This window comes from Harpia harpyja, chromosome 6 (genome assembly GCF_026419915.1).
Source record: "Harpia harpyja isolate bHarHar1 chromosome 6, bHarHar1 primary haplotype, whole genome shotgun sequence".
Lineage (NCBI taxonomy): Eukaryota > Metazoa > Chordata > Aves > Accipitriformes > Accipitridae > Harpia > Harpia harpyja.
This window is the reverse complement of record NC_068945.1, coordinates 286,367-311,512: the sequence shown is the minus strand read 5'-3', so window position 1 is coordinate 311,512 and position 25,146 is coordinate 286,367. Positions and strand designations below refer to the sequence as shown.

Below are 25,146 nucleotides of genomic sequence, written 5' to 3'. Positions count from 1 at the left end.
TTGACAAGTTGGAGACAACCAGCTATTTCCCATAAATAGTAACTAGAGAAAAACCCAAACAAGCCGTAGGAAGAATGAGATCATTTCCACTTTTGAAATATTATTTAACATTAACATTTCCTTATGGGGATGGGCCCCATGCACAAGGCCCTTACACAGAAAGGATAGACATTGCTGCCAAGCTCTGTTTCAAGGAGTGTCAATGCAGGTCTATGAATTGCTTCTGAGAGAGAGGGGCCCCTCCCTCTCACTTTGCTGATCCCTCCAGTCCTGGCCACAGACTCCTACAGTTTTCCCAATAATGCAGCCACAGCCACAGGTGAGTTAGGTGAACTCAGCAGCCTGACAAAACTAAGCTACCAACCACCCCCATGCTCCTGTAAAAAGGAGACCATTCTTCCATAAAATCAGCAAGTTGGTTTGTCCCACCCTCCAACTACATAAATGTTGAATTCAGTGAAAGAGGAGTAATGAAACATGGATAGGCACAGAGGACAAGGGGGAGAACAGCACTGTCCCTTTTGCAGGCACCCAAATTTGAACTACATCCAAGCAGGGTTTGGATACACTTGTGGCGATTGGAGGATGGGACTGTCCCTTTTCACAGTGGCCAATTATATCAGATTGGGTACAACATAAACCCCAGAGTGTAACAGTGACAACTGTTAAACAAATGTTAACTCTTACCAATGAGTCACGTTCTTCTTGCACCAACTTTTGCTGGCTCTGTTTGAAAATGGGCTGATGGAGAGGATAGCTTTGCAAAGCTTTCAAAAGACAGGCTATAACTACTTTCTCACATCCCTCTCTACTTCAGGCTGAAACAATGCAGAACACAATTCATTTGATTTTGATGAAAATGGTTATGGTGAGGCTAATCATGATGAACAGCTGAACATCTATCCCCTCAATAGTGTATCACATGCTGCACTCTTCATGAATAACTCTGGTTATATTTACAAAGACCAGGAAGGGTTTGTACTATGTGCTGCTGCTTCTTGCTTCAGAAGCCATACCGAGCACTCCTCCTGGAGCACTGCTTGGTTCCTGTATGTTGAATAAAGCCTGACATGGACAAGCAAGCTCAAACAGCAACACTGACATGGAGCAGAAGTCCACACTATGCAGTAGACACAGACATAATTTGTACTTGAATTTGAATAGTTTTATGCTCACCCAAAGAATGCTGAGAGCAAAGACTTAGAGCAAAGCCTCGTACCTGATCTATAGCAACACACCAGGAACATCCACCTTAAGGCCCACTCTAATTTCTTACTCATTCCTTAATGCATCTCCTCTCATTCTACTCAACAACTCTACCAGAAGAGTTAGCAGTGAAAGTATCCCTAACACAACCTCTAATGGTGACTTGTGGACAAATCGTCCTGCAAAGTACAACCTGGTATTTGCCAATCATGCAAGCGCTGAAATCATGAATATTTTGAGCTTTCTTTTTCTAATTACAGATGATGTATGTACAGAGGAAGGATGGTCTTGTGGCTACAACACAGGAAACTGCATTAAGTAACAGATGATCTGGATTCTATTTTATTTCCCATGTGCGAAAACAAACCCTACAGAAAAAAGAAAAGAAAAATGTACTTAGGGTGTGCCTCAGTTACCCTACATGAAAACAAACATATAATTCCTGTACCTAGCAGGTCATGTCAGGAGGCTTAATAAGTTCATATGCATAAAGAACCTGGGCTCTTAAGAGTAAAGATGCTAAAGAAGTATTAAAAAATTATTAACTCATTCTGAAAATTCATTATTTAACCTGGCCCCCAAACTTAGGAGACATGTGGCCCCTTCTTTGTCATTTCACTTCTCTGAGCTGCCCATTCAATCAGACTGGACAACAAGTTAACTACTACAATCGACTGCAGAAGAGGCATTGATCTGTATACTGTGGATTTGGAAGGGTATGTGGCAAGACAAGCAACTGAGATGTCTTTCACTGTTCCAAGGACAGGGTTAAAGTCTCATTCTGATTTCAGAAATTGGAGGAAAATATATGGGAAAAGGCAATAGAAAGGACAATTAAATATTAATATACTGCAAGTGGCCAAGTTTGGCGATAACATTTCCAAGTTGAGCTACACTCAGCCTTGACTAAATGTTGCTATTGTGAATCCAGATGAAAGCATTCATTTGAATGACTCCCCAGTCAATGTTTACACATTCAGTTGCTCATATGCAAATAACATTAATCAGCTGTCTTTTAAAGTACTGATAAATAGACAACATTTGGAAAGTTTTAACAGTTTCTTGGTAAAGCCGCACATAATATCAGGAATGTAGTTTGTCACATTGATATAACACAGGCTAAGACAGAATACTTCTCAATTTCACAAATCACTAGGAAGCAGCTGCTCTGCTATATTTCTTCACTTCTGAAAATATAAAGAGCACTACAAAAATAAAGAGAAAGGAGTCTAATAACGTAGTATTAGTACAGAATCAAAAACATCCATATCTATGATTCCTCAGACAATTAATTATTGCTTCAATTAAGTCTTAAAATACATTTCAACTTGCACTCATTTACAAAAAGAAAACCAAGGAAAATCCCTTATTTTAGAAGTACTCCTGGCAGTCAGAAAAGGTCTGTGCAAAAACTAGCACTTTTTATTGCACAGATCATGCCCCAATTGATAACTGAGCCCTACCTCCCTAGCCTAGATGCATAATAAAAATTTCATTGCTCTCCCCAGATCTAAGATGATAATGAACAGGGATGGAAGCAAGATCTGGAGGCTAGTCTATATTGGTTTGGGGTTTTTTTTTTTGCATCCTCTTGATTAAAATCTTGCAAAATAAATCAGTAATAAAATAAATTATGGAAACTTCAGCAAATCCTGAAAGCACAGGGCAGCTGCTTTGCTGGCAGCCTCCGGAAGGGAAGGTGTGCCCTCCTCAGTCCCAGCATGCCCAAAGCTGCAAAGGTCTCTTGGTGTTGTTACCAAGCCTCAAGCTGCTTTCCTCTCCTTTGGGTTATTCCTCATGTTAATAATGCCAGAAAGCATTCTCCAATGAAGTGGAGCTGCAAGCTTTATTCTGCCTCCCTATGTGACGTACCTTCTTCAAAGCTTTCAAGCAAATTATGTTTTGCCCTTTTAAAGTATTTTCTACCCAGATCTTAAAGTACCTTGCAAAACTGAAACATAAAACACATCATCTTGGTAAACCAAGTCAGCAATTGCATCACCATTCACTACAAAGGAAGGTAAATGAACCCAGGCTCAATCCTGGGATGACTTTGAAGGTGTATGAACAAGGGAAGAACTTGACCAGAGAATCCTGCTTTTTAACAAGTATCTACAGCAGCCTGGGGAACAGACCCCTTCCAACTCCACCCATTTAGTAATAGAAGTAGATCCAAGATAACATAGGCTTACATAGCACTCTCCACATATAGTTTTCAAACTATGAGGACAATTTCAAAGTGTAATTTTCAGAAGCTGCCAGAAACCTGAAGAAAGAGCTGAGACATGGAATCGCAGTGTTAGTCCTGACTCTTACCTTGAGTTTAGTATTACAGTCAGATAGGTCAGCACTGGGGAAAGGCAAGCTGTTCCCCTGGCAAGCCTTCATACAGCTACACATTTGAAAAATAAAATGTGTGCACTTAAGGAACATAAAAATGTTTTATGGAATCCTATTTTTAACACTAAATGGCACAATGAACTATGGGAAAAACTAGAATTACAGCAGGAAACAGAAAAAAACTCAGTTGACCTGAGCCTGTGGTTTTTCAGAGGTGCAACTGCAGAGGAGCTCTGCCTACTTACACTGCTGTTCACACAGGGCCCTGGGGCTTTCACAGCTGCTATTGAGGAAGCACATTCTTCACGCTCTTCTGGAGAAAAACAAAGGGATTCTGACTACGCTGTCGGCAAAACAAAAGGAGTCTGTGAATTCACAAGTTTTTGCATGCACCTGCAGGGATATTTTACTAAGGTGAAGCCAGCAGATTTTACTATTGTTGAAATTTCAACTGCCATAGAAAACTACTCAGAAGTCACACAGCAGTATCAGAGAGCATATACTTGCATTCGAGGCTGCACAACTGGAAGTCCACCGGGGCCTTGCTTGTACCCATCTTTTTCTCCTGAAAAACTGTTAACCTCTGTTCTACCAGCTGTAGTGGCAGAGTCCTAAAATAGTCACCCTTGCAGAAGGTAGAAGCAAACATCTCCTCCTAGTGCTTTTTCATCTCCACTGACTACAGAGGACGGTTAAGACGACTAACTCACTTGGATGTGCAACTTTTAAGCACCCAAGGGGAGGCAGATGAATCCTGCCTGGCAGCTGACACAATGCCAACTCTCATTGTGATGAGGGTAGCTGGAATCTTTGGATTTAGCTGTTTGCTTCTCCTGATCATCTCAAAAGCCTGTAACTGTTGGCCATGTCTATAACAGGTTTCTCAAACACTTTTAGAAACCCAGCCTCATCAGATAGTAGTCCTACAGCAAATGGATGTGACTTACAGTTAAAATGTGTTCCAAGGGCCAAATGAAGCAAACAAAAGAGGTGGCATCCCTCCCCCATCCCCATCCGCACCATAGAGCACTGGACCCTCCCAGCGGAGGAGGACTGGGCAACTGTCTGTAATGTGGATACATGCAGCTCCCACCAAACTTAAGACAATTTGAATCCAACTGTGGTTTGAGCATCTTGTCATTTTTACCTCCTTTAGCTCTGGGCACCTCATAGACAGTAAAAATATTCTCCACATAAAGACAAAAAAATGAAGATCTGAAGCTCTCTATATAGCATTTGCTAAAAACACCTCTTTGGAGACATCCTTTGCCAAATAACTGCCAAAACTTCAAAGGCTGAATTATAACGTTGAAGAATTTGTAATGCAGGTTTGTTATGTTTCTTGTGAAACATGGCTGGCAGTTAGAGATGGCATCTTTCAGCTAAAAGACCTGGTCCAGGCAATAACTGGAAATAGCTCTTTGGTGGCTTACGTGAAATGAGTCAATGGATCTCAGTCCAGCTCTCAATAAATTACGAACCACATCACAAAAGCATCTGTAAGAGTCACTTCCTTTGTTGATACCATTCTAAAGGCCAAGGACTGAATAAGGTGGGGAAAATGAATTATCATCCCTCAAAATAGCACGTTCCTTCAAAACGCAAATTGCTTTTACCTAGCATCTTTGGTGAAAGTATGCCAGTGTGTTTTTACAAAATATGAACTACTCTAAGTATTTATTTAGGTAATATATGTAACCCCACATTTTCTCAGTAGGAAAAACCAAGACCTGCTGACTTTCAACATGCCAGAGCCATGCAAAAGGGGAACAGCCAACAGGAATATTCCCATCCCACACACTAACTGCATTTCTGCTTTCCGGAGCCAACAAAAGTTTAAGAGCTCCCACATATTCTTCTTTAAGAAAATTTAGCATACAAACATAGGCTCACTTGAATAAACCACTCAATTTCAAGGACTGACATCATTAGGAATATTTACCTTGTCTCTTGCCAGTAAAGGGGCATGAAGCAAGTAATACAAACTTAGAAAACTAAGAAAAAGCAACATTTTAAACTCTGCTTTAAGAATAGAGAGTAATTTTAAGAGGACACAGATAATATGGGATCAAAATCTTTGATCATGAACATCAATCTTCACTTCTTGTAATAAATCCCCACACCAACTGAAAGCATCATATAGATCCCAGCGAATTAACTTTGCTAGAAAGCAAAGCCATACATCACAAATACAATTCAGAGCAACAGTTTTGAAAAATCAGCTGATTATACTAATTAATTTGAACTTTGTTGCATTCAGATGGCACAAGGTAACTGAATATAAACACACAATATTGGAGGATTGGTGCTGCTCAGTAAATTTAGAGATGCTGAGTTGAGAAAAAAGAATGTGTTTCATTCAAAGAAGATGAAAGCCTTCTGAATTTTGGTGCTTTATAAACAGCTGCTAAACTGACTGAATGATGCCTGTGAAGTACACAGGGTCAAATGTGGTCAGTACCTCAAAGAGCACCGGATCTTTCAATATTGAAAAAGCACTTATAAGAAGAACTTGGTACATTCATATATTCTCTCTCTGCCTATCACTTCAAAAAAATATCCTACGTATCCACAACAGAGGCTGGATTATTGTCAGTCCCCTCGCCCTCAAAGTTGACGAGAATATACCACCAAATTCAATATGGGTAGTAGATTTAGCTTTGTATCAACAAAAGAGACTTCTTGCTTAGAAGCAGCATTGACTGAGGTACCAAAGGAAGCCATGAATTACAATTAAATTCTTAAGCGTTTATTTTGTTCATAAATTAGTCATTGGCAAATATTAATTTAGATCCCATTAATCTGGAAAGCCATTAGAATGCATTCAGTGCAGCTTCCTTGTAAAAAGTAGAGTTAGCCAAATTTTATTTCTGTTAAAAATCCTACACTCTTGGTCAGGCACAAACTACATTCCTGATCTACCCACGGAAGAGAAAACAGGAGGAAAAAGCATAAGCAGGTGCAGAGCTTCTTACGCCACAAGCAAAATAGCCCCTATTTCCCTCCCTAGATGTACATATATGATGTGACCCTACTTCTGTAAGTGACTTCATTTTGTAAATCAGATGCTTTGTTGACAAGATGATCACCACCCTTGAATAGAAGGAAGCTGCACCCAAAGCACCGATTCAGATGTTCCAGACAGAAGTCTGGCCTTCCATCCAAGACAAATATGGAGCTTAATCTGCACTGCTCTTACCATGGTTTATTAGTTTGCAATATCTGGAGAGGATTTATTTTATGATTCAAAGAGAAGGGGGCTGGGTGGACCTTACTTAACCAACATCTTTGTGGTAAAATCCAGCCTTGCCTTGGCACTCAAGAGAGGGAGAAAAAGCACTTAGATGCCACAATGACAGAAGAAAATCTCATCATGCAACTGCGTTCTTCAACTGCACACAGGCAGATGCAGATTCACTATCACTCTCTAATGTCCTAAGTAAGAATACAGAAGCTTTTAGCCTCTTAGTCCGTATGGCAGCATTCTTTAAAGATGACATGACTGCTTCAGAGCACTCAGGCAAAAGAACCAAGAAAAGACATTTATGCTGTGTTTCTCTGACTGAGAAAATTACAGTCAAATAGAAATAAGAAAGATACTCTCAAGACTAGTTTCAAAAGTGAGCTTCTACATGGAAAAAAATACAAAGAACATAAACAGGTTTCAGGTTTGGGTTTTCTTTGGTTTGGGTTTTTTTGTTTGTTTTTCTTTTGTTTTTTTTAGAAAGAGAAATAGGATAACCAAAATCATCATCAGAATTCTTCTCTTGCAGCCTTTGCTCCTGAAACAACACAGGCTCATCCCATGCCTGTGGGTCAAAATCTGAAACTGAGATTGGAGTGTAAACAAAACCAAAATTGGCTTGCTAAATATTCCTGCTTCTTTAATAAAATGGGCAGAGGGAAAATTAGCTAAAATTACTTATCTTTATTAGAGTATAACAATTTCCCCCCCAATGACCTCACAATTACTTCCTTTTTCATTTTTGACTTTCCACTATTCTTCCAATCCTTTCAAATGCAGTGATCTAAAGTCCACATGAAAAAATAGATATGTAACTACAAATGTTTTTTCTAAATGTTGTTTTTGATTGTAAAGATTATTTTACAAAGCAGAATGTTATTTTGCTTATTTAATGGGCAAGCATTTATCTTTGTTGTACCCTCACCATGGCCAGAGTTTTGCATCTTACTGACGAGCAAAGCTGAAGGCAGCAGCATTTTTGGCAGGCTCCAAGGAACCTCTTTGCTAGTTTCCAGCAAAGGTGTTCAGCAAAGTTATTCTGTCAGCAGCCAGGCTGCAGCACAAGCTGTGAGCAGCAGCTGAAATCAGTGGTGTAGGTCAGGGTATTCAGACATGTGAAATTCTCTCATCTCTGGCTTGGGCGATACAACGTTCATCTATTTTTCCTGAACACGGAGAGGGATTTGTTGTTCTTTTTTCATTTGCCACTACACAATTGGCTTACACGTCTGTGAGCAAAAGCAAAGAGTTAACATGAATCAGGTGCCCTCTGGGATTAGATGGGGCTTAAAGGTATCCAAGTACAAGCCTAAGACTTTGGAGTTATCAATGAACCATAGCTGTTAGAGACAATGCTTTCAACGTGAACTTAGAGCAAGTGGCACCCTGATAGCAGGGAACATGGCAGGTTGTACTCTGATGCCTCCTGAAAAACCAAGTGGAAAGTTCCTTTAGGTCACCCTACAGTAACATCAGCATCACTGATACTGATTGAAGGAGTTGGGATTAGAGCTGCAATACATTAAGTCAACTTGAATATCCACATACTGGTTAGGATTGATTGTATCAGTACGGCATTCATTTCTCACTCCTCATTGTGACAAAGCCCAGAGCAGTAACTCTTGCGAGACAAGAGGACACATCACCATTCCTGTCACAAGAAACTTTGATACAAGTTCACCTGCATCTAAATTACATCCCAGGTGTAACCAGCCCTCTGGAAATGCCAAGATTTACATGCTCAAAGTGATTAGCTAGTAAATATATTATAATCCTTACCCGGACAGCTCCATCCTTCCATATATTACTACCATGCCAGCACAGCTGAAATCAAAGTTTTCACCCCATATGTTTGTTCTCCTTTAACACTACCTTGGCTACATGACCTCAAATCTTTGGAGACAACTTTGCATTTCCTTGTGCACCTGGGGCTCACAGTGACTTCAGTGTGTTCCTTCCTGTGGAAGGAATGGATGAATGTTGCCTGTAAACACTGCTAATTACTGAGAACTAGAGCTGGTCAAGAAGCGGTGCATGCTGCGACATAAGAAAGAAGCTAAAAAATTTTCCAATTTCTTTGAAGGTTTGCCAGTAAAGCTTGAAAAATCTAAAGCATTCCACTTTGTTCTTTTCCCTTTACCACTGGCTCATGAAAAAAAGACAGCGAGAGATAAGAAAGGAGAGGAAAAAGATTTAACAGGGGGAGGAAGGAGTCCCCTTTTCTACTCCCTTCATCTTCCAAACCAAAATAACTGGTTTTGTTTTGCCAGACCTTTATCTCCCTTCATCTAAAAGCTGTCCTCAAAATCATGTAATAAATTACCTGCAATTCATTTTCTTACCTGAAAATGTTTCTGAAGATGATTGTTCCTAATACCACAGCTCCTCATAACTTAGTGATTTCCAACCTGGGGTCCACAGACACTGTCAGCAGCGTGCAGCTGGTCAATGGGACAGGAGTGTTTTTTAATCAAAGGTGCACAATGGTCTGGGAGTATGTTGTGGCTTGACAGTAGTCTATGGTTCACTGGACTTCAGAACCACAGCCTCAACTTCTGTTGCTGTCTAACCACTCCATGGCTTATATAACTCAACTTCAGAGACAGCTGTAACACTCGGATTCAGCTGAAGAATATCACGGGGAGTTTTATTTGACTTCAGTTCCACATGTATCTCTTTAAGCAGATACTAAAAGTCAATTATATTCATGTTTTATACTACACACACTTTTTTTTTTCCTCCCTCTATGAGGATCTTCCTGATGTAATGTCTGTATTCTGCACTTTGGGCTTTTCAAATATTTCAAAGCAGTCTCTGCTCTTAGATTCTTATTCATCTTACTGTCATTTTGCCTGACGTCAAGTTCACTCAATTTCTAGTTGGAACAATTCAAAGCATAAGCAATTTACAGGAGATTATTCCAGGTGTTCTTAACATAAATGTTTATTTACAAAGGAGGAAAAAAAAAAAACCAAACCACAGAAAAGTTTCTAATTGCTACTTATGCAACTGAACAGTGAAGTCACCATATCCAAAGTACAAGTGAGCTAAGATGCTCACATAATACCTATTTTATATGAACTTTCCTTCTCTGTTAGATGAAACTCCATGAGAAGATAAACAGGACAGAGTGGGGAAAGAGTCTCCATGCAATAATTAACCATAAGAGAACCCATCTAATACACTTCAATATAAAACAGTCATCAATACACCTTGCTCTCAAGAGATTTGAGAGCTGAATTCATGGAGAACTCCTCTTTTAATAAACTTTGCTTCTCTGCCCTTAGTCATTACTTCATAAGATGCTACCTATGCCTGCTAAGACTGGGGAAGGACTAAGCAATAAGACTTTACTAGAAATTGTATTTACAATATAATCAGGGTTGTTTTGTTTGCCCCCCCCCCCAACTTGAATATTTCCTTTCCTACAGCATTTGCAGAAACCAAGATACATGCTGTAATAAATTTCATGAAGGAAGGAAATTAAACTGTAAGCAGGCAGCTTAATTTAGTAAGAGAAATTTTCTTTAGGCACAACAAAACTTTTGATTTACAGAAGTGAAATATGGCAAGTCAGTCATGAAGAGTATCAACTCACCTGTTCAACCAGAGTTATTTAGCACTTTAGTGGACTAACCAAGCACAAACAAAACCAACAAAAGCCAGTGACAAAGATGCAGGTTAATGACACCAGAAGTGATAAAATTCCTTTCTTTCACCTTAACAGTCAGAATTCCCTATGATGCACTTAACTGCTTTCCGAGACACACCACTATTATGATCTGCACCTAAGATGACCTTACTTGTTAAGTAAGTCTCCCCAAGTGTTTTTGCTACACAAATATCTGTTAACCAGAAGCCATTACTCCACTAAATAGCAATGTGCTTTAACAGTTGGCTGTTGCATGCTTGTAACAGCCATGTCTTTCATTGTCTTTCATTGCTGTATGATTGCCTAGTGTCCCACAGAGAAGCTATATGCAGAACACAAAATTCCCTTATAGTTCCAGATGTTAGAGCTTGTTAAATTATACTTTTTAATTATTGTTAAACAGACTTCATTCTCCATATTCAGTTTCTACAGTTTGTAAAAACAGATACTCCCATTAAATCCTTACCTTGTGATTGAATTTGTTCTCTTTTCCTGCTCTGCCAAACACTAAATACCACAAAACAGAAGAATCCAGTTATCTTTAACTTCAAGAAACAACCGCCTTTAAACAATGCAGTACAACACTTTTGTTTGTGGTGCTACTAATATAAGCTTTCCTCTTCAAACAGGACTCAGCATGCTAAAAATTAGTGACATTTTAAGAGGAACAATTCTTTCATCATCAGGCTGATATTTGGCTGGCGTTCTGGTTACCTCCCTTGTAAGGCACCAGTGAGAGAGAAGTGCTGGGAACACATTATGCAACTATTCATTGCAAAAAAACAATTAAAACAAATTTTAAGAAATGTCTGTGACAAACACTTTTCCAATATACAAAGCAAGACAGAAGGATCCTGATGCCATTGGACAAAGGTCTGCTATTTCTACCTGGCTAATTTGGAAAAGGGGAATTTTTTCCTGAAATGTTTGTCTCCATTTCTATAGGAAGAAGTGGAACAGCCTGCGAGCTGCTCCTGTCTTCTCCACATTTTGGTTCAGATCTAGCTAATCAGCCAAAGCAGTAGTTCTGCACTGGGAAATAAAGGGGAGACACCAGGCCACACCTGTGTCCTGTCCTCTGTGCTCAGTTGTGACACATGGAAACCTAAAATGGCTAATCATAAGTTCACCTTCAAACAATGGTAAGGGGGTTCTGTGGCTAGGTAATCCGCATATTGACTGGCTTTTACAAAACAGCTCTCCTGCACGCAATGAAATACCATTTGGAATTTAACTATCAGTTCAGCTATAAGTAGGTTCTTTCTTTACTAGTGCACTCATAACAACACTGATGCTTTCTACCAAATGAAGCTATAGCTGTTCTGGTATTACATGGTAGTTGAGTCAGGCCTCTCTCAATATTAGATTCAGCTCTACTCATTCTGGAAAAAACAAAGTAGAAAATAGTGACCTGTGGGAAAGGTCCACTTATCAAGTGATCCCCCACAAGTGACTGAGCACAGATTAGTAGTAGTGCTGGCAAATTCAAGGTTTGCATATGTGGCAGAAGCAAATCTACCTTGGAAATGAACAGTCCCTGGAAAACCCTTTTCCCACAGAGCAGACTCAAGAGTCTCCAAACTGGCAGTAGTCTGGCAGGAAGAAGACATATCTGTCCTCTGCGGGGGTTCTCAGTGATGCTGACAGAAGTTCATGGTAGAGCACAAGTGTGCTAGGTAAGCTGTCTCACTCTGTTGCACCAAGGACAGGGAGATGGAGCCTAACCTTGTACAACCAGGAGAACCCCCTAAGCACACACAACTCCCCACTTGCAGCAAGCTGCTTCTGTCAAGCAACTTTCTTTTGTTGTTTGCATCCTTCTTAGCAGTAGCTTCAGGGTAGTCATGTGTCTTACTGCACTTATGACTTTTGTTCCCCTCCCCCCGCAGTTTAAACACCTGTGTATGGAAGCTGACTGTATTTGTAACTCCTATGGCTAGGGATGACCCAATATCTTCATTTTAATTGCACCCAACTTAAGCACAACTGTATTTCTCATAAGCATTATTCTACTATAGTGGCTCATAAAAAGGGCCCTAAACCAAGTACTTCTTTCTCGTAAGGTATCCACTTGACTAAAGTTTTCTAATTGTTTGTCTGGGGGGTGGTTTGCTTGGCTTTGTTTTACTACAAGGAGATTTAATCACTAAAATTTCTTGGCACATTTTATAAATGCACTACCAGTGCCTTACTTAATGTGACATTACACATGGTACTCTCGGAGAATTGTAAACTGCTATCTTTATTACACATAGTAGAAAAAGGTCTCACAACCTTTTATCTGTTCAAAAGTAACAAAAAGGTTTTTTGTTTCCACTTCTGTGGAAGGAAATTCAACGAATTCCAACATTCCAAGATCTTTGCTAAGTCTGCAGCTCCTCTACAGCACGTCAGCAATCACAGGCTCAAACTCTGGAACATAAGAGACATAGCTAATATAAGTTGCAATACAATAAACACTCTTGCTCTAAACCCAGTTCCTCTCCCCATATAGATCCGAGTTATCCCCTTACTTCCTCCCTCCCATTCATTCTCCCACCTATGATAAACTCAATCTGTTTGCGCAACCTATTCACACCAAACTATTACTTAATATTGTCTGTTACCTTTTTACTAAAAGGTGAATAATTGTCTCTCTTTTTACTGCTTCAGGAGATTCTTACCCTTGTGAAATCCCATAAACCCAGACTACCATTTTAATCAACCATTGTTCCCTTTTACTAGTAAAAAAATATAGAAGTCAACTGTTCCTTTGACAATCAAAATATCATATAAGTAGCCTTCCGAAGCAAGTTTATTACATTAAAATTCTAGGTGTCTGCTTTCTTCATACTCTATTCAGTTGCATAAAACCATATGTCAGCTAACAAAGTGCAAGTTTGTAGGTATAAACATTAAAGACATACATCACAAACTAACTTTCAAATCTACAGTTCAAACCAGAATGCAAAATCCAATGCCAAAATTACTGAGAAATTAGAAAACCAGGTATTTGAAGCATAAAGATTAATATTATTTCCCGGTCTGCTGTTTTCATTCACTTTTTTAATCTCTACAAAGTATTGAGATATTAATGCAAGCCTCACAAAATTACCTGATTTCACAAGTAAAAGACAGTAAGTATTAACTATGACAACTGCCCATTTGAATGCTTCCCACGCTGATCAAATTATTTATGACACGGAAAATAAGTTTTTTTCCGATAAATCCATTCACACACACGCACCAGTCCCCGTTTTGTTTTTATTGTTGTCCAAGAAAAATGTTCTATTGTTTCCTCATGCAGATGCAGGAGCAGTGGGACTGCCAAAAGTTATTTTGTAGTTTTAGACTACAGAGCTGCAAGACTTTTCATACTAATAAAATGATTGAATCTACGCTTCTGCATTTGGCAACAACTAACTTCTGATCCTTCAAGAAAAGATCTCCCACCTTAAATACAGTTCACCATATAAATTCACACCATGCACTAAATAACTCTTCCCTGAGTTCATACCCCATAACATTAGATTGGGTTACCCTCACTGTTACTTCTTTTTGCACAACAGAAGATTTTATTTAGTCACCAGACTTTGAAAAATCCTGCATCAACCCATCCTGAAGAATTAGACTTCAGTCAATTATTTATCAAACCCACATTTTCATGCTACAGTAGTGCAATTACTACTGATGGCAGGTCTGCTCTAAGTGCAGCTATATGTTGAAATGAGCTGCGAACAAGAGAAGATTAAATGATTTTGTGGACAAGGGTATGCTTGATTTATGTCAACAGTCATTACCTTAAGACACATAAAGCCTCTTTCTGGGGTACTAAAAGCAAACCATTTACCATATAATATCAGCTTAGTAGTCTTTGTGCCGATGAATACCGTATTCAAAGCAGTAATTCTTTTCATTGTAATTTACATGTCTACCCTGCATCTCCTAGAATACAAAGTTTATCAATTGGCTTTACATTTTAGCTAATCCTCAACTTAAGCTTGGTGGGAAGAATATTTTTATTAGAATAAACATGGACTGAGTGAAAACGAAATTTATAGGGAGAAGATAAGCTTTAAAAACCAAGACAAACCCATTGCCTATACAGATACAGTGGACAAAAAGAGTGCTTCTCAAACTGTGACTAAGCTCCTTGTGGTCACCAAAGGATTCAAGAGAGATCCCAAACTACAGCAGGTAACTTAAATGATTAAAAACTTCTACCCACCATTCAAGCTTCAGGGGCACACAAATGAGCCAAAAGGAGGCTACACAGAAGTCCTGAGAAACAGTAGCTAGGCAAACCTCACCCACGTGCGTGAGAAGCTATGCATACACTGAACTCTGTTCAGTGTGCCATCCCAAATCATTCCAATCCATGAGAGGCCCACGAGGGACTCCACTATGCACAGGATCAGACCCTCAGAGGTCAGCATCAGAAGGCTTGCACAAGCAGGTCCACAATGGATCATTTGACAGAAATCCAAAACTTCTGTTCTCCTGGGAACATTGCCTCATTGCACACCAAGAGCACAGAGGCCTGGTCCAAGTCCACTACAAGTTAATGATAGGGTATGGGTGTGTTGTTTGGTTTGGGTTTTTTAAATACTAACTTTCTGCAAAAAAAGGCAGAAAGAAATAAAGCATGACACCTGTCCGCAGTAAGTATTTGCTTCTGAATTCTGTTTAGCTAGTGGTCTGGGGATTTCTTTTCCCCTGAAATGTTTGAGAAATAAAATCTTTAATTTTAGACTTTTTAAGCTCTGTTAAGCAATAATATTTAAATTGAGCATACACTATGCCACGTACAATGTGAAATACAGCTGAGTTCCAGTTTCACAGAACTATGCAAATTTGACTTTTCCTAATCCAAGACACCTTTTAACAAAAGCAGGAAAACATGTCTACATATAGCACAGAAGATAAAACCACATAAATTCTGTTAGATACAGTAACAGATTTCTCATATGCAATGAGTGTGGCCACTGCACACCATCTCTCAGGTTTAGCAGCCTATGGGCTAGTATTTCAGTTAGCTGCTCTGGAGTAAAATTAAGACTGACACTCTTTCACCTCTAAATTCCTAAAGGATAAGGAATGAAAGCAGTTTTTAAGATTTCTGTGTATATTTGGGCACCTTTTACAGAACACGCACAATAATTTACTGAGATTTATTAGTGTTATATACACTCACAAACAAGATCCCTCTACTTCAAGTGACTTCAATAAAAACTGTAATCAAAACACTGAATCAGCATAGGTGACAAAAACCATCATCTGTGGTCTCCAAACAAATTTCACTGCTCTTAAGCAAAGAGCGAGTAAAAGCAAAACAACAGGAATATATCCCCACCAAATAGCCTATAAGAAACTTTTTTTTTTTTTTAAAGTCAAACTTCAGCATTGCTTTTTATTCAGAGGCTACATCAATGCTCATTTATTCCTATTCTGAATTTCGCAACAGGAAATCAGGTATGCAACATCAGTGGAGGCAGCCTTTCAGCACTCATGTGAACTCTATTATTCTAACCCAAGACGATTCAAATTAATTAAAACCAAACAAAACCAGGAGACATCTCATAGTTCTTCGCATCTGACTTTTACCTTACTCACTGTAAATAGCCTAAAGATACAGAGCACGAGCCAGACTGTCAAATTACGGGCCCAATCCAAACCTCCTTCGGCTCAGGGAAATGTTACAAAAGCAGGTTTTGGATTCGTTCACCTGAGAGTGGGAACTTGTGAGGTTTTGTTTGTTTTTTAAGCGCATCACAGAGACAGTTTTGCCCCTTTATTTATTTATTTTTCAAGCGGGCAGGACACCCTTAAGCCCGAAAGCCACGTTACCCGCGGGTAACGCTGGTGCACCCCGCACCACCTCACGCCAGCCAGCCGCGCCTGAGCCCGACCCTCACCGCGCACCGCACGGTATCCACACGCGCCCGACTTTGCCTCCCACCCCGCTAAGCGCCGAACCCCCCCCCACCGAGCCCACCTCTCCCCCCGCCGCCACCTCAGGCGGGGCACCCCCGGCTCTCCACAAGCCAGCCCGCCCGCCACGCCAGCCCCCCCGGCTCTCCACGAGCCAGCCCGCCCGCCACGCCAGCCCCTCAGCGCTTCCCTCAGCCCGCCGCGCCCAACCGCCGAGCTGGCCGCCGCCTCAACCGTCGCCCCCCTCACCGCCCCCGGGGATGGAGCGGCTGGTGGCGGCGGCCGTGGCGGGGCACCCCTGCACCTCGCTGGCTGGCGGCACCCACCCCGGGGAGACGGAAGAACTCGGGCAACTTGCGCCGCTGGCAGGAGGCGGCAGCCCCTGCTCGCCCGCCGGCGCGGTCGCTGGGGGCAGGGGGAGAAGTCACCTGAGGGGCAGCGCGCCGGGGGCAGGCGGGCAAACTGCCCTGGCGGCTCCCAAGCGGAGAGCCGCCCCCGATCCTCCCGCCTCCTCCCCAGCCTGAGCAGCAGCCGGGGCTGAGGCTGTCCTCCCTCAGACTCCGCGGCTATGGCTGCTCCTGCTGCCTCACGGGGGGGGGGAGGAAGGAGGAGAGGGAAGGCAGAGGGAGACTTCCAGTCTCCGATGACAGGGTCCCTTCTCCCCCCGCAGCACGTCGGGGGAAGGCTGCGCCCCCGCCTCCAGCCGCCGCCAGAGAGACGGCCGGGCCGGGCCGAGGGGCGCCCCCGGGGCGGAGGGCTGCGCCGGCTCCCCGCAGCACTCACCTCTCCGCGCCGCCCTCCCGCCGGCTCCCCGCTCGCCGCCTGCAGCCGGCGCCTCTGCGAGCACGGCCCCCTCCTCCGCGCTAATGGCAGGAGGAGGAGGGCCGCGGGAGGGCCTCGGCGGAGGGATGTTTACTCGGCGGGTCTCGCGAGAGCCCGGCGCCGCCGAGCCGGGCCGCGATTGGCTGCTCCCGCCGCGGCCCGCGGGCAGGTGCCGCCGCAGGCAGCGGGCGCCCCTCGTCCGCCGGCCGGGCGGGCCCTTCTCCTCCTTCAAAACAGCCCGGAGTTCCTCAGGAGCGGCGGCCGGGAGCGGGCGGCCTCGCCCCCGGCTCTTCCCGGAGCGCAGCCGTCGCCCGGGGCCGCCCGCCTGCACCGGCTCCGCACGGGGAGCTGCGGCCGAAGCAGCCAGCTGAAACCTCTGCTCTCGGGAGGCGCTGGGGGTCGAGGTTCACCGAAGGGTTTGTAGCTGTGAGGAGATCTCACAGTCGGGAGGGCACTGTTAAACCTGCCTTGAGCATACGTAGGTGCCCAGGTGCTCAGACAGAAGGCAGCGGAATTAACTGGACGTCGGGCGTTTGCAGGCCTTTTGCTTTTGTATCCTTCTGTCCCATCACCGAAGTGCAAGGGTCAGGATGCTAGCACAGGCAGAAGATAAGTGAAACCTTGCTTTGGTTTTACTACTACCCGATCATAAAACGAAGCAGCAGCACTTACGGGGAGAGTTGTTATCCCAAGGATGCAGCAACACAGATTTCCTACAAAGCCAGCTACGCAGAAGGCAAATCTCTGAGCTCAGATTGGAGGAATGACAAAGGACAACCGTCTTCTGCTTCTGTCACAACATGCAATGTGTGGAAGCTAGCGAAAGTTTGTCCTAGTGTCGTCACTTGACTGGAGGATAGCTGCTGATGGCAACCCTCTACGCCAAAGCAGATTTCTTGCCCAGAGACCTCTACCATCTCGGGACCTCCAAGTGTATCTACATGTCCCCTTTGCCTGCAGGCAGAGCCAGGAAATTCACCATGGGCCTCCCTGAGCACTGTGGACCTATCTGCTGAGACCAGTTTTCAGAAGCATTAGATTTGGTAGGTTTGAAATAACAGAAGCCTAAAATTAGCATGTTTTAACTTGAATGCGATGCAAGAGTGCTTCCTGGAGGGACTGCCCTTTGTGATACCTGAACTCTGTTTCCACATTTGGAGCCCGCAGTAATGAAGTTGTGCACTCCCATGTACCATGTTGCAGTGTTGAAAGCACAGACACGTAACCTGGGAAAAGAATTAGCAAGAGGGGAAAAGACACTCTACACTATGATAAGTAAATTCAAAATAAACTGGTTACAGAGCTAGAAAAGTGGTATTTGACTAAAGTACTCTTCCCAGAGCAAAAGTCTTTAAAAATCTTTATCAATAACAATGGTAAATGGGAGTGACAGACACACACCCCAACCCTCCAACAGGAATGGGTACTGATTTTGACTGGGGATTGCTGGTGTTTGAGGGGTTTGATTTCAGTATCTTCCTTCTGTCTGCTCCCCTGCTCTAAAGCTGTCAAAGGGAAGTTGAGAGAGGCAAGGTCACTCTCCGAGACGATGAGGACCAGCTGTGACAATGAAAATTGAATGAATATTCACAACATGACATTACAGTTCCTGACTTGCTGCTGCTACTCCTCTTGTGGGTCCTGCCAGCACAGCAGATGGTAGATACTGAAAGACTTTGTGCCAGTGGAAAATTACTGGGTTTTGTTGGTCCTGTGTATGTGCGTGTGTGAGGGGGGAAGTGGGGCAAACTTCTATTAAATTAGTTATTTTCATGAGAGGAAAGGAAAACAAATGGTTCCTAAGACTACAAAAATTACTGGCATGTAAAGAACCAGCCTCTTATTTTAGATGAATGATACATGTCTGTTCACATTATAAGTTTTCCTTGTAATTCCATGTAACTCTCCTCATAAGTCAGAATTGTGAGTTTTCCTCAATTAAAAAGAGAACAACATCGTAACAATAGCACTGGGTGTTACTTAAGAGACCTGTGGAAAAACTAAGTATTTCATGTTTCTATTTTTATGTGGCTGTAAAAGTATTTATGTTAGTGGAGTTTCCGTTGCAAAACAGACATGGTTTATTTTAAATTTTTTTTTTTTTTTTTTACATAGCTATAGGCATAGAAGGTTATCTTACTTGATCTTGCAACGGCATCCCTACTGTTGCGGTTGAAGTCAATGGGATACCTAATGTGAATACAGTTAAGCATGTCCGTAGTCTTTGAAGATCTGCACACTTAAAGTTACAACAAAATGCTCATCCTGAAATGAACTGCGGCAGAACCAAACCTGCAAATAATTTCTGTGCAGGCAAATGAAGTGCGGAGAGTTGGCAGAAATACATAAGGTTTTAACCAAAACTGCAATGCAACTTAACAGTTATAAACAGCAGTGTTTGCCCAATAACTTCTATTTGTGTATATTTGCAGAGTTAGCCCTTAATTTAGAGGTATAAGAACATATTCACTATGTAGAAGGGCAACATCTCTTTCAGTTGCCAGGCATAGGACTTAGAAAAACATTTTGAAACAAAATCTTTGCTCTAAATGTGCATACTTCTGCACACTGTGTGATGTTCCAGTCCTGCAAGTTGCAACAAGCAGCAAAAGGTTCTGCGTCCTCTGCTCAGATCGTTCCGACTGCAGCATCAGGATACACCCTGGTGCGCAGCAATTAAAGGCAAACACAAAAGCCTAAATACCTCTTGTCAAATTCCACTGAATCTCTGAAGCCTTCAAAAAACTTAGGGGAAGGTCTGTAGCAAACTAAAACAATATTGTCCTCATTATTGTAATTCAAAAGAGGGATATCTTGTCTGTGAAAGGACATTTATGTGAGGTTTTGACATACATTCCTTTCTTCTGCAGTCAATTGGTGTAACAAATACAAATTGCTCTATCAGAGTCATGCTGGAGATGTCTCTTGGAAAGATTCTGGGTGTTTTTTAACCATGAAAGGTCCTTCTCAGCATCAGAAATAACCTATAAATTAAACCTATGTTTAATTCACAGAAGGCATTACAAGTAGTTTGCAACTAACTCCTTAATCAAGGTAACATTTAGGAATCAATTCTGACTTTCCTTTCTTGGTTTCTTACTATTTTTCTATACAATATAAACCAGTTGTATTTCTTCAAAATAAGCCAAAAAATACCAAAACTTTTAAGACTGGTCAAGGAATAATGCAGAGCTAGGTGAGCATAGTGCAAGCCATACAGAAACATTCACCCAGATTTTCCAGTGTCTTATGACTTTTTTAGTTGCTGTTGATACTATTTTTAATCCAAATTTTACTTGTAACTCCCTGATCTGCCTAAATAACAGAAGTATATGTTTTTGTTGTTTAATATGTAGAAGGCCAGGAAAAAATGCAAATCCTTTAATCTGTTTTATGATGCTTAGCATGCTATTATAAGTTTGTGATAAGATTTTACACCTGTTGAACGTACCGTAGATCTTTAGTTGCTTGATTCCAGTGGGGCACAGTAGTGAATCAAATACTTAGAAAATGCTGCGGCATAGAAGAAAATGTAATTTCTTAATAGGCAGAATGCAAACTTAGAAAGACGCACATATGGTTGTACTTCATATGCAATGTTTCACAGTTTAATTAAACAATTAAGAAGATCTTGGGCCCACAGACTCTTGAAGACTTAGGTAACACTGAAAGTGATTGAGTTTACTTCTGTGAGACTATTCACAGAAGTAACATTACTCACCTTGTTGTTTCCTATGACGGGCTTCATATTTAGGAAACTGTCATCAATATTTAAAAAGATGTAACAACATAGGAACGTCTGCGCTCATTCAGACCTAGGTTCTGTCTAAGTCACATTTCTGTCTTCCCGGTGATCATGGGCAGACAGCTAGGGAAAAGGAAGAATAGAAAAAATTCACGATGGATTCCTTTAAAACCCTCCCACCCTCCACCTATCCTGAGCCTGATGTGGTCTGTCTAAATAGTAACTCCAAGGGTTTGCTCTTCCAAGTGCTTGTGTAGTTTCTTAAAATATTGTAAACACCTTGCATTCCCAGCACACGGGAGTTCCACAGTCTGTTGTGTGAAATTCATCTCCTTTTGCTTGTCCTGAACCTGGTTCCTGAGAGCATCTCGGTGTGGATCATGGTTTTAGTATTAGCATAGACAGGGAACTATTGATCCATGTCTGTCCTGGCAGTGCTACTTTTTTTTTTTATATCTCATACCTTCTCAGTTGTCCTTATTCCAGACTAAAGAGTCCTAGCCTGGAAGCCATTCCATACTTTTCATCATCCTTGTTGCCCATCTCTGAACCTTTTCCATTTCTATTGCATTTTTGGAAGTAAAGAGACCAGAATTTCACTATTCAAGGTGTGGATGAACCATGAATTTTTCCAGGGGCATATACTTCTTGCCTCACCTCTTAATTTGAAGGCAGAATACACCGTTTGCTATGCCTCTCAAAAATAGTAACAAAGTTAAGCAATGTCAACAAGTAAATAGTATTAGTTAAGTTTTTAAATGAGGTTCCTTTTGAAGGCATTTGCAACAATCCATCTCTGTTCCATACAGGCAACTACAGACTGTTGCTATCTCCACACCCCTTCTTAGAAAATTCTAGTTTACACTTTACTGAAAGCCCAGATAATTTTCTTTATATTAATAGCATCTCTGTCACTGGGAAACCATTTGTGTTTCCATATGTGTAGTCTAAGGAACAAAGCAACTCATTCAGCTATACAAAATCAAGGAAATTACTATAGTCACCTTACAGACTGTCAACTCATATCCTGAATGTCTTAGCAATTCACAGCTATCCTTCCAAAACCAGTATTTTGCCAATTTTCAATACCATTTAAATTACTTCTTTCCTATGTAAGTATTATTATTTTTTAGCATGAACTTCTGGCTTGGCTGTGACTTTTGCAGGCAATTTGGAACCCACAGCATGGTTCTTCCTGGCACAGAGATACCAAATTCCTCATGCAGGAGTTAAGGATGTGACAAATTTTATTCATTTTGTAAGCAATTAAAATACTTATAGCTGAGTTCACTTAAACAACGTCATCTCTTAAAATATTGTTCCTGGATTATCTTTGGAGAAAATCTTTGGTGGACTTGCAAGAGACTTATTTAGTACATGATCTTTTTCCATAAATAAAGAAACACAGAAAGTCTAGAACAAAAAAGTTAGCAAAAACACTACCTAATAATAACTATTTTTAATTATTAAGGAAGCAGAATATTCTTCGACAGTCAGCACTGTCCTTTCTTTAAAATTCTAGAGAATAATGAAGTTGACAATCTTTCCAGTCAACGTGAGGGATGCAAAATAATATATTTAACAAAAATACTCCTATTCTTCAGGCATTTTATTCTTAGTTAATATCTTTGATCTGTTCTTACAGTGTTTCAGGAGTCACCATATGCTTTCTTCCTCTTACCAAAGATTCTCTGCAGATTCTTTACTAGATCCATTGTTATTTTCACATTATCCTGACACATGGGAGATCATCTGTATATTGTAAGCTTACCACACAGTCTGTCTTCTTACTTAACACTTGCTTTCTGCTTGTCTTTGCTATATAGCTATCTAGTTCAGTTTTTGTGTCTGAAATAAAGCTCTTAAAATAAATTAAGAAAAAAAGAAACTGGAACAAGATGTAAACTAAATGATGCAACTTGCTGTTACATTCTGTTCTCTGTTTTTCAACCTTAATGCATCTATTTTCAGGCCTGATACTGAAGTCTCTATACTCACAGGAGCTACCCCATTGAACATGGACTTCTGGAACAGCCTAAGGAGAGGCACGCTTGCTTGGAAGGGATGGCTAGCATCACAGCATAATGTAGCTCTCATAGGAGAACCAAGGATGACAAAATAGGCTCAGGAGGCACAGAGACTAACCTGACTGGAATTGGACCTGTCATATTTCTTCTACTGTAACTTGAAACACCACACTTCAGGTCACAGGATAGGGTTGTGTGTCTGGTCACACAGAATGGGACTGAAGTTTGCCTACGCAAGGTGACAAGCTTCCTGCCTGAAGGCCATGGACTTCTGGCCTCTCTCCTCTTGATATCTTCATGTATGGATGGTCAGTTGCAGGGGAGTCAAAACCTGCAGTTACTTTCGGAGTCTGTAGCTCCAAGTATGGAGTCAGTATGGAAGATAAGAGGATGGGTTACAAGGAAGTGGGATAAAACATCACTGGGGTTGTGAAGAAGTGTTTGTAAGACCATGAAAGATTTGTCCAAAAGTGGCTGGTATAAGCTTAGAACGTAAGCTTGCATTCATGTTCAGGCACTCAGTTGCTAAGATGCATGGTCCAGCTGTAGATACCTCAGAGGAGCTGCACTGAAGGGAGAAGGATTTGATGAGGGAAGAGGCTAGAGCAAGGGTCACAGATAGCCTCAGAAAACCATAGTTCCAAGGATCAAGGAGTCTCAAGAGCAGACCCACCCTTTCCATGATGGAGAAAGTAAGTACAGTGTAAAGGGATCACCATAAAGAACTTTGGAGGTATTTCTTACCCAAAGCTAAGCTAATCCAAGACTAATGCAGCACTGCCAACTTTTAAGTGCTCAAAAATCTTAAATTAGCTCTCCCCTCCCAAACTTTCACAAAACTCACAAAACCATGAGTCCAGAAAAGAAGGAGATGATGGTGATGAAATTCTGGGGTTTAGTCAAGTGCTTTGGTTATTTAATTTCCTCTGCCTTGTCCCCCCCCCCCCCCCCCATTTCAATGGAATAATTGAAAGCCTGCAAACTCCATCCTAAATACACACACAAAGATGCAATCCCTGCTCTGCTGCATTCTTAATTTATATTTCCAGTCCTTTCCCTCACTGTCTTCCAGCTCCATTCCCTAGAGCTCTCCTTGTTCCCTAAGTCCCTTTAGCAGAACCTGACTGTCCCTGCACATTCCTACTAGATTTCCCCAACCCACTAACAGATTGGCACAGCTTCTCCTTTGTTTCCATTTCCAGTGTGTGTGAAGCATGTCCTTGTGATGTCTTTCATTACTGACTTTTCCTTACTGAACAGCATAGGGGATATTTTCCATATTGCTTGCTGTTTAACAACATGAGAAGTCTCCTCCAAATTTTCAACACTGATCTGGTTCCCTCTTGAGAGGTGTTGCCTCTCAGCCAGCACTGAAGCCAAGTGCTTGAACCCTCGCTGTTTCTACCATAACTGTGCTTCTCCTATACCTCTGCTCCTCCCTCAAAGCTCTAGGCTGCTAGTGAGGAAGGTGCTGTTTACTGCCAAAGTTGCAAAAAGGGCACTTCTCCAACTTTCGCAGTAAACAGTAAACTTTGGCTCTGCTATGTAGAACAAAGAGAGAAGTCATTGCAGGAGCAGAGCTGCCAGCTCTTGAGGTCTGGGTATTTCTCACACAACAAATAAATGCAGTAAAATCTACAGGGATATAAAAATAATAGCTCTTAGCTTGGCAAAGGTCAGTTCTTAAATGAGCTGGCTTCTTACCAAATTTGCTTAGCTACATGTATCATCTAATGTGAAGGAGGAGTTTCTAGATAAAACGTTTTAAAATCAAAGTGTAATTCTAGTTTGGAATGGGGGTATAAGAATCAGTTTCCTCATGTCTCTCATACAGTCCCTATAAATATCCAGAAAAGGTACTCTTTTTCTAGTAAAAGATTAATTGTGCTGCTGGTGAAGACTTGATAAAATATCAAGAATCTGTTCTTGGTTGACATAAATTTTACGGGGTCTCTGACTCTGCCCATTTGTCTGTCGTACACACAAGCACATACATGCACAGTCAGTGTAATTAAATCTGGCATGTGAAGATGTCGAGCGTACTGGCCTATGTCAGCAAGATCACTTGCATTCTTAAGTTTTAATGTCAATAAAGAACGAGTAACGCTACATGCTATTGCCCTGCACAGTAGGGTATCTGCCTGAACGTTCAGCCAGTGTGCAATGTGAACACAGAGATCAGTGTGCGCTTCTCCCATTC

The 25,146-nt window shown here is 41.5% G+C and overlaps 1 protein-coding gene across 1 annotated transcript in view; it reads right to left on the bottom strand.

The window, feature by feature from the left end:
- The window catches only part of STK38L (serine/threonine kinase 38 like), a 38,195-nt gene extending 34,306 nt beyond the window's left edge, over positions 1 to 3,889 (bottom strand). Inside the window, exon 1 of the mRNA XM_052789910.1 lies at positions 3,792 to 3,889. Coding sequence (XP_052645870.1) covers positions 3,792 to 3,846 — 55 coding nt within the window. The 5' untranslated portion in view covers positions 3,847 to 3,889. The remainder of the gene's footprint in view (positions 1 to 3,791) is intronic.
- Positions 3,890 to 25,146: the final 21,257 nt, after the last annotated feature.